Raw genomic sequence first — 12,853 nt, forward strand, 5'->3', positions numbered from 1 at the left:
TGTTATTTCATAGCTAATTATAAAAAAATGTTTATGTACTGCTTTCACATGTAAAATGCAAACTGGTTATAGTGTTGATCAAACCAGGAAGGGGTGCTTGCAAAGCGTATGCACTAACCACTACACTGTTGCAGCACTGCTTAAGTTGGATGTATCTTGCTACTTAACTTCATGTGCTGTTTAAGCTGGACTAAGCGTAGCTAAGCAACGGGGACACCCACGCAGCTGCTCTTAAACGTTATCGCATTTATAAAAAAAATGTATTTGTTGTGTTTTTTTAATTGTACCCTTCAGAATATCCCTGCTAATGCTAAACCTGTTATTCTATCAACTTTCTGCTTTTTGGGACAATTGTCCCTTATAGCTTTCTCCAGATTCCTTACTCTGACGGGTTGGGAGGTGTGCGCTATGTGGTTATGCTAAACCTGTTATTCTATCAACTTTATGGCTTGGTAGGGAGGTTTGTCCCTTACGGCTTTGTCAGATTTCTTACCCTGATGGGTTGGGGGTGTTACGAGCATTCCTGCTCATTTGAAATTGACGAACGGCAATTCTGGAGTGCAGAGGGTGTGTGTATTGTGAGATCTCTGCTCTCAGACACACCACCTGCACTCATACACAGAACCGTATCCGTTTTACAGCACAGCAGCACGCCTTCATACATATGCATGGCATGCTGCCATGCTGCACAGGAATGGTTCCTGCTGTGCAGGAATAACTTATTCCTGCACAGCTGCTTGCTGAATTCTGGGGTTGGTTTAATTGTGAAAAAAAGGACTATTACCTGTGGAATGAATTTATGTTTTAATGGCAAAAAAGTGTTTCTTCAATGTCACACTGATGAAATTGAGTTAAAAGATGTTAAACGTTATTTTTCAGTTATGTGTTATTCCATTTCTGATACTAAAGATGAGAAGGGTATGTTGGAATGGGGCATTGGAAGGGAATGTTATATTAAAATATGAAAAAGATGTAAGAAAACAATTACCAAGTGTTATATATGTAGATGGTAATAAAGGAAAACTTTGGTATAAGGGACAGCTGAAAACTTGTTTTTGAGAGGATTTCAATAATCTGATAAATAAGAGTACAAAACTAAGATGAAAGCAATGCAAGGAATAAGGTCATATGATGAAAAATTGCAGAAAGGAATGTATAATATGTAAAGGTGAAGGACATTTTTGATTTTATTGTGAAAGGAATAAGTAATATAATGTTGAACAGGATGATTAAGAAATTATTGTAATGTCTGAAAGTAAACTGGAAGACATGCACTCTCCAGCCAAGACCAGAATAGCTGGTCAAAAGGAGAAGGTCAACAACTGCACCACACCACATGGAACATATAGCCCTCCAGAGCACCCACCAGCACAGCTCTCACATAAAAACACAAACCACGCACCCACCTTCGTGGAGGCTCTCAATAGAAATCTACCCAAACAGCAGAGATCTCCAAATCAGAAATGCACTCAACCACCAAAACACAGCACAAATCACAAGACACAAAGTTCACCTGCACAGTGTGCCCCTCGACATAAGCCCCTAAGGCAAAACAGCTCAATAGTGAGGCACACTGATGTCCCACTGATGTCCCACTCACTAGGTTGAATAAGGAGAAGGTAACAGTCAGCTGTCTGTTAGGTGCCAGGATTTGACACATAACACATGCACTCAGGTCAATCCACAACAAGTACAAGTATGACTCTCTCATTAACCATGTGGGTGTGAATGACCTGCGACACACCTCTCTGGACTATATGAAAAGAGACATGGAGGAGCTCTCAGATTATGTGGCCCAGGCAGGTATGACCCTAGCCCTGAGCAGCATCCTACCACTTCCCAGAATGATACCGCAGTACAATCAGAAAATGATTGACTTCATCAATTGGCTAAGTTTCTGGTGTCATTCTAAGGGGATCCAGTATCTGTCTGCTTGGGATTACATGACTGACAGACCTCGATGCTTTGTCAGAGATGGCCTGCATCTGTCACCCCTAGATTTCAGGATACTGGCTAAGGCTCTTGCCAACCCTATAGTGCCTTTTTTAGGTGGTGTTCCAAAGACCAAATTACCACCATAATAGTTATAAATAAATGCAATCTGAGGGTCATGGTGCTCAATGCTAGAAGTCTAAATCTCAAGATGCACTCACTCAAAGCACTCCTCTAAATGGAGAACATCGACATTTGTGCTGTAACAGAGACCTGGTTTAAAGCAGCAGAAAGCACCCCTGAGCTACCAGGCTATAACTCATTCCACACCTTTTGGCCTCAAAACATGGACCTAAGCTCCAAAGGTGGTTGCATCTCCATATTCATAAAGGATATGCACACCTCCAGACTAGTAGCCCAGCATAACGCATTGGCAATACTTCAGGTACAATTAACAGTGGGTAAGATGGTGAATCAGGTCCTAGCCTGCTATAGGTCCCCAACCATGTCCCAAGACTCACACTCCATGTTCCTAAGCATCCTCGAAACTATTAGATCCAACCCAACACTCTCATACTGGGTGACATCAACTACCCCTCCATCATCTGGGAAAACTTCTCATGTACCAATACATTTGCCCAAAGCTTCCTGGAATTCATTAATTCCATTGCACTGGACCAGCTCATTCTTATCCCCACTAGAGGAAGCAACATCCTTGACTTTGTTATTACTAACAGGGGGAACCGTTGCTCAACACCAACAGTCAATTCCTCCCTGGTTAGATCTGACCACAAACTAATTACCATGGAAATTGACATCCAACCCACACCAACAGCAATGGTAACCACCATAAAAAACTTCTCCAAAGCTGACTTTGGGCTCCTAAAAACAGAGGTGACTAACTTTACAGCATCCATGCAAATGGAAAATAGGTGCATTACCACCAAATTATACACCAATGCACTGTACGAACACGTACATATATGCATGGAGCTAGCCATACCAAACAGAACCAAGATGCTCTCCTCTAAAAAAAGGAAGCCAATCTGGTGGTCCCTTGCCATTAACAAACTCTACAACAGAAGGAAGAAACTGTTGCAGAAAAAGGTGAAGTCCCGAGACTGGAAAAACTCCCTTACTAGCCTCAACAAAAAGTTAAGATCCCTCATCAAAACCTCTAACGCTAGCTCTGAATGCAGAATTGTGGCAGACACTAAAAAAAAAACTCAAAGCCTTTTACAGTTATATCAAGAATTTTCATGGCAATACCCGGATTTGCTCTGAGTTACTGCACAATGGTACCTCCTATACTGAGCCAACAGATATTGCCAACATACTGGCCAACAGATTCAGTGACAACTTTACCCCTCTCTCCCCACAAAAGGACCAATCACAATACCAGAAGAAGGCCAGGCATCCAGCATTACTGCAGCACAGGTTATAGCTGCATTGTCCAAGTCCAAGAATGCAGCTTCCATGGGACCCAACAATATCCCTGGCTGTGTTCTACATGAACTACAAAGTGAACTGGCACCACATATGTGTGCCCTGTTCAATCACATCCTCACCTCAGGTTTGTCCCTACAGAATGGCGCACTGCTACAGTCATCTCCCTCCATAAAGGGGGAGTGACTACAGACCCTGAGAATTATCCCCCCATTAGCCTGACGAGTCTGATATGTAAGACTATAGAGCGCATCATCATAGACCTAATTAACAAGGATATAGGGAATATCCAAACTCTAGACCCCATGCAATTTGGTTTTGTGAAGGGTAGATCATGCCTGCTCAACCTGGTTGACTTTTTTGAGTCAGTCACCAGAGCTGTGGATGAGGGCAAGGCAGTTCATACAGCCTACCTTAATCTGGCCAAGCCTTTGATACTATTCCCCACTTAGGAATTATTGACAGACTAACCAAACTAGGCATCAATCCCTATATCACTAGGTGGGTTGCAAACTGGCTCACAGATAGAACCCACAGTGTGAAAGTAGGTGACTCCAAGTCAGACTGCCAACCAGTCATGAGTGGAGTCCCACAGGGATCAGTCCTGGGTCCTCTATTGTTTGGCATCTACTTCTTAGAAGTCCAGGCCAACATGGAGGGACTCTGGCTGACCATGTTCACCTACGATTGCAAGCTAGAAGCCCTGCAGGTTGGACTGACTTTGGGTTAGCCATTATTAACTCCCCAAGTGATGTAGATATCCTACAGAAAGGCCTCACTGAGACCAACGACTGGTGTCAAAACCATGGCCTTAAGCTTAATGTCAAAAAATGCATCATCATTCCCTTTGGAAAAAACTCAGTTCCTACTAATTACCACATTGATGGTAGCCCACTGAACACTGAAGGTGTTATAAGAAATCTGGAGACACAGGTTGACAACAAGCTCTCCTTCAACTACCACATTGCCACTGTGGTCAGAAAGCCCTTCTATGTGGCACATCTCATTACCAAGGGTTTTACATCCAGGAAGAAAGAGGTCATCATCTCTCTCTCTACTCTTCCCTCATTAGACCAATCATTGAGTATAATGCTCTATTTGGCACGTACCTCACAAAACACCTGCAACAGCTGGAAAGGCCACACACGTACCTCACAAAGAGGATCCTAGGCCTTAACCACATGCCCTACATGGACAGATTCAAAAAACTCCAGCTTTTCTCTGTCTCATATCATCTATTAAGAGGCGATCTCTGCTTGACTTACAAAGCCATGTCTGACCCAGCTCTGTTAGAAATGTTGCACCTAAAGAAATCCCAATCCCTCCACACCACACACTCCAGGGACCTCAAATGCATTACCACAATCAACAGAACGTACTGGAGGAACAGGTTCATAACCCAGAGACTGCCCATGCTCTGGAATAGACGTCCCATACATGTCAGGCAGAGCACCTCACTGGCCCTTTTCAAGAGAAATCTTGATGAGTGGATGGGAAATAGAAAGTTCACCCCGGGAATCACTGCAGTGGCTCTACTTGATAGAGGCGCCAGGACCTTATGGTGGCATGATGCCAGGCACTTCTATGGGCTAGGCTTGTAAAGGCTCCAGGGCTGTTGGCCTAGTACACACCTATAAACCTTTAAGGATGAAGTAGGGGAAAAATGGAGAAATGGTGTTAATGAAAAAGGGAATGAAGTAATAAAAGATGACAGTTAAAAATGTTATATTTCAGAAAGATAAAGTTAACTGTACTGAGCGTGTTGAAAATGAAGAAGAAATCGAAAGGGATAAGTCATATATTTGTGAAGGGAGTGCAAAAAATGTTAGGAAAACAAATCTTAAAGGTGCTAGGGTAAGGGTGAGGAATAGGAGATTTAGAAATACATTACCAAAAATTAATAAAAAAGTAAGGAATAGTTTTACGTGCGTTTTTGTTAATGAAAATAGTACAAAATCTGATTCTGTGGATCAAGGATTATTTGTACATAAACTCAAAAAACATTGAATTAGGAAAAGAATTAAAAAATACCTAAAAAAATTATAATGCTTCCCTTAAATTTAAAAAGAGGGAAAAGTAATAATCTTAGAGAACTTTCAGCAAATGTGGAGAGTATTATTAATATTGTAAGAAAGAAAGTGATACTGGAATGGTATGCTAAATGTGACATCGATGTTATTCTTATAGAGGATGAAAGATTCCTGAAAAGTGAATAAAGACTGGAAGCAGAAAAAACTGTGGGCTGTAAATATAATACAAAATTTAGGAAGTGATTGTTGTTCTGGAGTAGATGTAGTAAAAATGTTGTAATACTGATAAGGATGGGAAGGTTAATTGTGGATGTGAGGTAGAGGAAATAATGTTTATAGAATTAGAGCAATATATGCATATACAAATGTCAAGGAAAGGAAGAATCTGTTTAATCAAATATTAGATCATGTGGTGAGTAACATGAAAATTATTATTGCAGGAGACTTTGTGATTTGAGGGGAAAATGTAAAAAGATACAGAAAGATGTTAAAAATATGAGAAATGATAAAATGTGGTAAGTAAGGTATGTGGAGTAAAAGTAAATGGACTTATAGAAGAGGGGCAATTGGATCTGACATTGATTATTTTTTACTGAAGGAAGGTTTGGGTGTAGCTGATGGTGAAAACATACAAACAGAGTTTTTGGATAATTTAGCAATATGGATTGAAGTGATAGAAGAATAGGAGTATATTAAAATAGGAAAGGAAATAAAAAGAATAAATTATGGGATGAATTTGGGGAGTGGAAAGCACTGCAGTTATGGAGGGATCATATAACGATGAAGGCCTTTTATAAAAATGGCCTGTATGGTGGATTTTATTTAAAAAGAAGTATAAAAAGTGTTTTCCCAATGGAGGAATTGATATAAGAACAGAAGAGAAAGTGATGTATGGAAAGATGTTCAGAAATGTACTGCAGAATTTAGAAAAGAGTGCAAGAGAGTGTTATGATATAGAAAAGGAAATACATATAAGAAATTGTGAAAAATCTAAGACATTACTGTTTAAGAAGAGATATTTGCAAGGGAGAATGAAAGAGGTGTCTGTATATTTGGGCAAAATAGTAAAAAAGGATATTAGCATAATGAGGGAAATTTAAAAAAATGTAAAAGGAGAGGGAAAAAGAGCACAAGAGCAAATTGTAAGTATTATAGTCCAGCATGAAGAAAATATGTATAAAACTAAAAAAGAAAATACGAGAAAATGGAAAGTAAAAAAAAATCATGAAAGAGGTAAGGATGATTTGAAAAATAAATTACTATTAGTTAATTAGGTGAAGTTCTTAGGAAAGTAAGTGTTGATTCAGTGTCAAGACCAAATGAAGTTCGGTATGAAATGTACTTACAATTAAGGGATTCATAAAGAGAGCGTTTTACAAACATTTTGAATGAATGGCTGAATGAAGGATTTGTTTATGAAGAACTTTGTAGTGGGATATTAAAGTTGAAATAAAAGAAAGATGAAAATAATAAATAAAAAAATTAGAAACCAATCAGATTAAATAATATAGATCATAACATTTTTATGGAAGTAATACAGAGAAGAATGCAGTTAAGGATGAAGGACATTATGGAAGAAGGTATATATGGTATAAAAGGGAACGGATGTCAAGAATTGTTATTGGTTATGTTGATGATATTATAAGTAAACGGAAAAATGTGAGACATAATGTAAGTGGTATTAGTAAGGCATTTGATACAGTAGAACATGATGCTTGTAGGATATTATGGAAAAGTATGGAAAAGGTAATATAATTAGGAGAGTGTGTATGTCAGAATGTCAAAATAATAGAGTGAGAGATTTAGTAATGGGTGGCCGAGTTAAAAATTATGCATGAATTGTGGTATAAGACAAGGGCATCCCATGAGTGGTATATTGTTTGCATTAGTAATGAATGTTATAGTGAGTGAAGTAGCTAATAAAATGAAAGATGCTAGATATGTCATGCAAAAAGAAGTGACAAATCCAGTAGTTTTGATATATGAAATTGATACAGTTGTTGTTGGCATGAATAAAATATGGATGACAGAAGTACTGGTTTGTCTTTATGGATGTTTAAAGGACATGGGAATGACCTTGAATAAAGAAGAAATGACGGGTCTTGGTGATGTTGTAATAATAGGAGGGATGCATGTTTCAATTAACAGAGCATCTAAGGGTATATAAAGTTTTTGCAAATGATGTATTTATGAGGCAATGAGAGGGTTTGATAAAAGAAATGTGCCTTATTTGGAGGACTTATAGATTACCATTCAAGAAAATGGTTTATCTTATGAATTTTCTTTTAATGGGATAAACAGCACAGATGTCAACTATGATTATGATCCCAGAAAATGTGAAAAACAAATTGTGCAATTAGTGTTTTTTTACAACCTCCAAACACTTGATCCCACACAGTTTGGCTTCGTCAAGGGGAGGTCATGTCTGCTAAATTTGGTCAACTTCTTTGAGACAGTCACCAAAGTCATGACTGAGGGGAAGATGGTGCACACCATCTACCTAGACCTGGCCAAAGCCTTTGAGACTATTCTCCACTCAGGCATAATAGATAAACTCTCTCAACTAAGCATCAATCCATATGTTACCAGATGGGTAGCAATCTGGCTCACTGATAGAACCCATGTAGTCAAAATAGGGGAAGCCACCTCAAACAGTAGACCTGTAACAAGTGGCATACCCCAGGGTTAGGTGTTGGGGCCTCTTTTGTTTTGGATATATTTTTCTGAGGTGAAGGCCAAAACCAGTGGGCTATGACTGACCAAGTTTGCAGATTACTGCAAGCTGAGGGATTTGGGCATCCAGGTTGATAGCAACCTGACCTTTGACCACCATGTTGCTTCTGTAGTATGAAAAGTCTTCTACATGTCCCACCTCATAAGTAAGGGTATCTCATCCAGGGACGAAGAGGTCATAACATCCCTGTATTCTTCCCTTATAAGGCCCATTATCGAGTACAACACCCCTTTCGGCATGTACTTTGAAAAGCACATGCAGCAGCTGGAGACACCACAGAGGCTCCTCACCAGGAGAATCCAGGGCCTCAAACATCTACCATACACAGAGAGCCTAAAAGCCCTATCCATCTACTCAGTTTCATACAGAGTTCTCAGAGGTGACTTCTGTCTGGCATACAAGGCATTCACGAACCCCACATTGATGGGACTGCTGCATATCCGCAAGTCAAGTTCCACTTGAGTAACCTACATGTGCAGCCTCAACCTGGTCTGTGACATCAACAAAAATTGTTGGCGGGACAGATTTTTGTCCCAGAGACTCCCCCATCTATGGAATAGACTCCCTCTCCACATTACGCAAAGTACATCTTTACCCCTTTTTAAGCGCAACCTCAATAACTGGATGGGAAACAGAAAATATACCCCTGGAATTCCAAACATAGCCCTGCTGGACAGGAGTATCGGGTGCTGATTTGTCTAAACATGGGGGGTTGGGGTTATTAAATCCAGTTGTTTATTCTGCTTCTTTAAACTTGCATATACTTTAAAATTGAGTTAATGAAGAGAATGATAAATTAATAGTGAAAATACTTTAATATAAGTAGAAACAAATTAGGAGATGATGGCAATATAGAAAAAGAGATAAAGATTATATAAATGAAGAAATTAAAAATTATCAAGAAAAAATATTAACATAGAAAATGAAAATTGATGATACAGAGAATAGAAGGATTTGGTATAATATGTAATGAGACAATATTATCATATAAATGTACCAGAAAAAGTAATAAAAGCCATTAAGGTAAGGAAAAAGTGGTGAACTAAGATAGTGGAATATCAGGATTTCTTATGCAGACTGGCAACAAATAAGTTATCAGTAAAGGGGAATATGGCATATAAAAAGAAAGTTGAAAGAGTTTGTTTATTTTGTGTGGAAGAAGAAACAGCAGAACATGTTTTTTGAAATGTAAAAGAGTGGTGAAACTGTGAAAAAAGTTGTGTGAAGAAAACAAAATGAGACTATTAAAGACGTAAACAATATAGATATGGATGTGATTCTGTGTGGATATTTAAAAAAAAACAGGAACTAATATGTGAGAAGGGTAGATAATTTATTTTATGTAATATGGATTATTTGGAATGAAAGACTGAATAAAACTTTATTTAATGGGAAATGGATTTTGGCTGATATATTGTATAACATTACATTATGGCTGTGGAAGAAGGAGTGGGGGTCAGTTATGGATGAATAATAATGGTGAAGGGGCACAAGAATGTGTAGATATGTGCCTGTAAATGTGTATATTTTGTAAATATGTAAATAATGTTTTGTTTGTTTTGTTAATTAAAGTGCATACCTACTCTTTTTGATAGCTGAAGTGAAAGTGAAAGATCTCCCAGCACTTTCCATCAAAGCAGGCAAAAGGATCTTCGGTTTAACATCTCAGCCAAAGATGGCACAGTCAGGAGTGCAACACCTCCCTTATAATGCAGTGTATGGCACTGTTAACAAACCATCTAAATGGTGTAGGAATAGAACCCACAGAATTCTGCACCAAAAGGTGAGTATGCCATCTGTTGCAGTACTAACAATTCCTTCAAATTTTATAGTACAAACACTGATGGCCATTTGCTAAACACAATAGGTGAGAAATGGAAATAGACTTAGCATGAGCAGCAATTAACTTGTCTTCTCTTGAAGCTCACATTCATTGAAAATGCACTCAAGCAACATTAAAGGAAAATGCATTGAAACTTACATTCATTGGAAATGCATCTGGCAGTGGTGGATTAACTGCACCTTGGTTCTTAGGCTGATTTTAAACCAAGGGCCCCATAAATACATTTTTAGGAATATGCATAAATGCATGTGTTATTTGACTCCCCTTTCTTAGTTAATGTATTTCTTGTTAAATACAGCAGCATTTTACAGTACATTTTAAATGTGTAGATTTGAACATTTATTCTATTAAGCAGTAGAATAAAATTAATGAACAAATAAATGGCAAAAGTACCCATTTCAGAACATTTCATTCGACAACTCTTATGACTAACTGAAGCCAAAGGATTATGTAGTTGGTATAGAGGATTTAGGATCTTGCTTCTTACAGTCAAGGTTCTGGGTTTGAGCCTGAGCAAATTCATTAACTAACCTACCCACTTTACACACACACACACACACACACACACACACGCGCGCACACACGCACACACACACACACACACACACACACACACACACACTTGTACACATCATACCTGCTGCATGTTCCCAGCTTGTACCCTTTTTGCTGCATATTAAAGAAATAAGACTACAGTTTCGGTAGCCATCTGCTGTTCCAGTAAAGCCTTGTGTATTGCTGTAAATCTGTTCACTTTGTAAAGCCATAAGACATGCAGATGCAAAACAGAGAGAGAAGGAAAACACTTGTATTGCTTTTTTTTAAAATTAAATTAATGTTGTTACCAGGCCTCCCGTAGCCAACTGGTTCTAGGCAGTTGTCTAGGTTGCCTATTGTGGGATCCATCTCTGCATGTCCCTATATCAAATGTACTCTCAAGTTTAGTAAACATTTAAACACTGCTGGCTAAGATTATTTGAAATGGAAAAGGATATCCATACCAGTTTTAGACCCAGAATAATCAACTCTGTACTGTTGCCTTCACCTTACACAGATGTTCGCATCCAATGATTTAATATCCTTTCTATGGGCAGACAAGAACAGCAGTTCATTAGGTATTAGGGTGGAATAAATCAACATTGCCTGCCCATCTTTAAGTATGGCATTGGTTATCTACCTTCACAAGGCTATATATTCATTAAGAAAGCCATGCAAAGTAATACATCTGGGTAGTTTAGAACTACCTATCTGGAATCACCCTTTTTAGAAAAAGGAGGTGCAGACTTGCCATGGAAGGATTGGTTTTCAAAAGGGAGTGGGACCCTTTTTCATCTGATGTAAAAAAAATGTGCTCAAAAGGTTTAGTGACCCTTTTTTCATTTAATGTAAAAGAAAACTGGGCTCATAACGAACATTAGCTTCATTTAGTATACATCATAAATTCCTCCAGCTCAGCAAAGAACGATGAACATATTAGTTTCATTTTCCAACAAATGTCATGAGACACAAAGCATCAGGTGTAGAATTAAAAATATAACTGTGATGACATGCCACTTCTCAATTAATGTAAGCTTTACCTCTGAAATATCTTGTGACTCACCCCAAGTCATCCTAGTTTTTGTTTTAGCACTTCTTAGCTGTTTTATATGCATCAGTATGTGCAAGCTGCTACACAGTGTAACATCCTACCTTTCTTTTGAATCTTAATAAAACATGTCATAGCACAATCCCCCTAAATGTAGATGCATCACTGCAAACAATGGTTTATTACTCCCACAGTAGGGATGCTGTCACAACATTCATCAGGTAATGAAAGGCTTAATGTATTTCATGCATGAATCACCATACCTGCTACCGTATATACTGCAGTGAGTGCTAGTAAGCCTATCACTGCAATATAGAGATCCCAGTGCAGAGCTTGCTGGATGAAAACTGCCCCTGCATACATATCAACCTAGGAGAAAAAAATATAAAAACTGAAAACACCAGATGACACAGATAAATCAAAAGCTATAATGATACCATCATTAGCAAGCTGAAACAGTTATTACTTCCAAACGATCCTGTATTTTATATATACATCTAAAACAACTGTGTATTTTATATAAAATTGTTCAGATATTTTAGTCTTTTATAATAACCTAAATGTTCACATCCATGGATGTCCTTGGTATATTTCCACTGTACTCTTTCCAGTTTACTCATGCTTGTTTTCTTATAGGGTTTCCGTATTGTTATTCCATACTCAAGTTTGGGTCTAATGTAACTAACAAACAATGACTTCATCATTTTTGATTTCCTAGACTTTGTAAATCTTTTTAAACAATGTATATAACTACCATTAATCAATGCGTTGATATGTTTAGAAAAACTCAAAGCTGGATCTATCCATAAATTTCATCCCCTAAATGTTATAGTCTGCACGTAGGCCCCACTCCCACTTGTTAACAACACCTATCAGCTACCTACAATAAGAGTATAATTGAATAATTCCTTTTTCATTTTCTTTTGTAAGGTTATACATACATACACGTATTATAGTATGCTCAAATGATCGACTAAAGATGGACCCCTGCCCTCAAAAAAAAAAAAAAAAAAAAATATATATATATATATATATATATATATATATAGATAGATAGATAGATAGATATACAAACACGACTTTAATATATTGTAATAACTTTCTCCTTTTCACTACAGTGCCTTTTGTATATTGTGCTTTCTTTGTTGTCTCTAAATATTTCTGTTAAATTCTATGTAAAACCGACACTCTTCCTGTCAGTGTTATTTTTGTTGTATTGGAGCTTTTTTCCCTGGGCCTCTGCTGTAATTTGGCTCACACCCAGACGGATTATCCCGGTCAAT

The 12,853-nt window shown here is 38.0% G+C and overlaps 1 protein-coding gene across 1 annotated transcript in view; it reads right to left on the minus strand.

Moving 5' to 3' along the window:
* SLC5A11 (solute carrier family 5 member 11) overlaps positions 1-12,853 on the minus strand; it is a 717,678-nt gene that overhangs the window by 281,059 nt on the left and 423,766 nt on the right. The window contains exon 7 of the mRNA XM_044089092.1: positions 11,834-11,939. Coding sequence (XP_043945027.1) covers positions 11,834-11,939 — 106 coding nt within the window. The remainder of the gene's footprint in view (positions 1-11,833; positions 11,940-12,853) is intronic.

The sequence above is a fragment of the Protopterus annectens genome, chromosome 12.part0 (genome assembly GCF_019279795.1).
Source record: "Protopterus annectens isolate FY-2018-M chromosome 12.part0, PAN1.0, whole genome shotgun sequence".
Classification (NCBI taxonomy): domain Eukaryota; kingdom Metazoa; phylum Chordata; order Ceratodontiformes; family Protopteridae; genus Protopterus; species Protopterus annectens.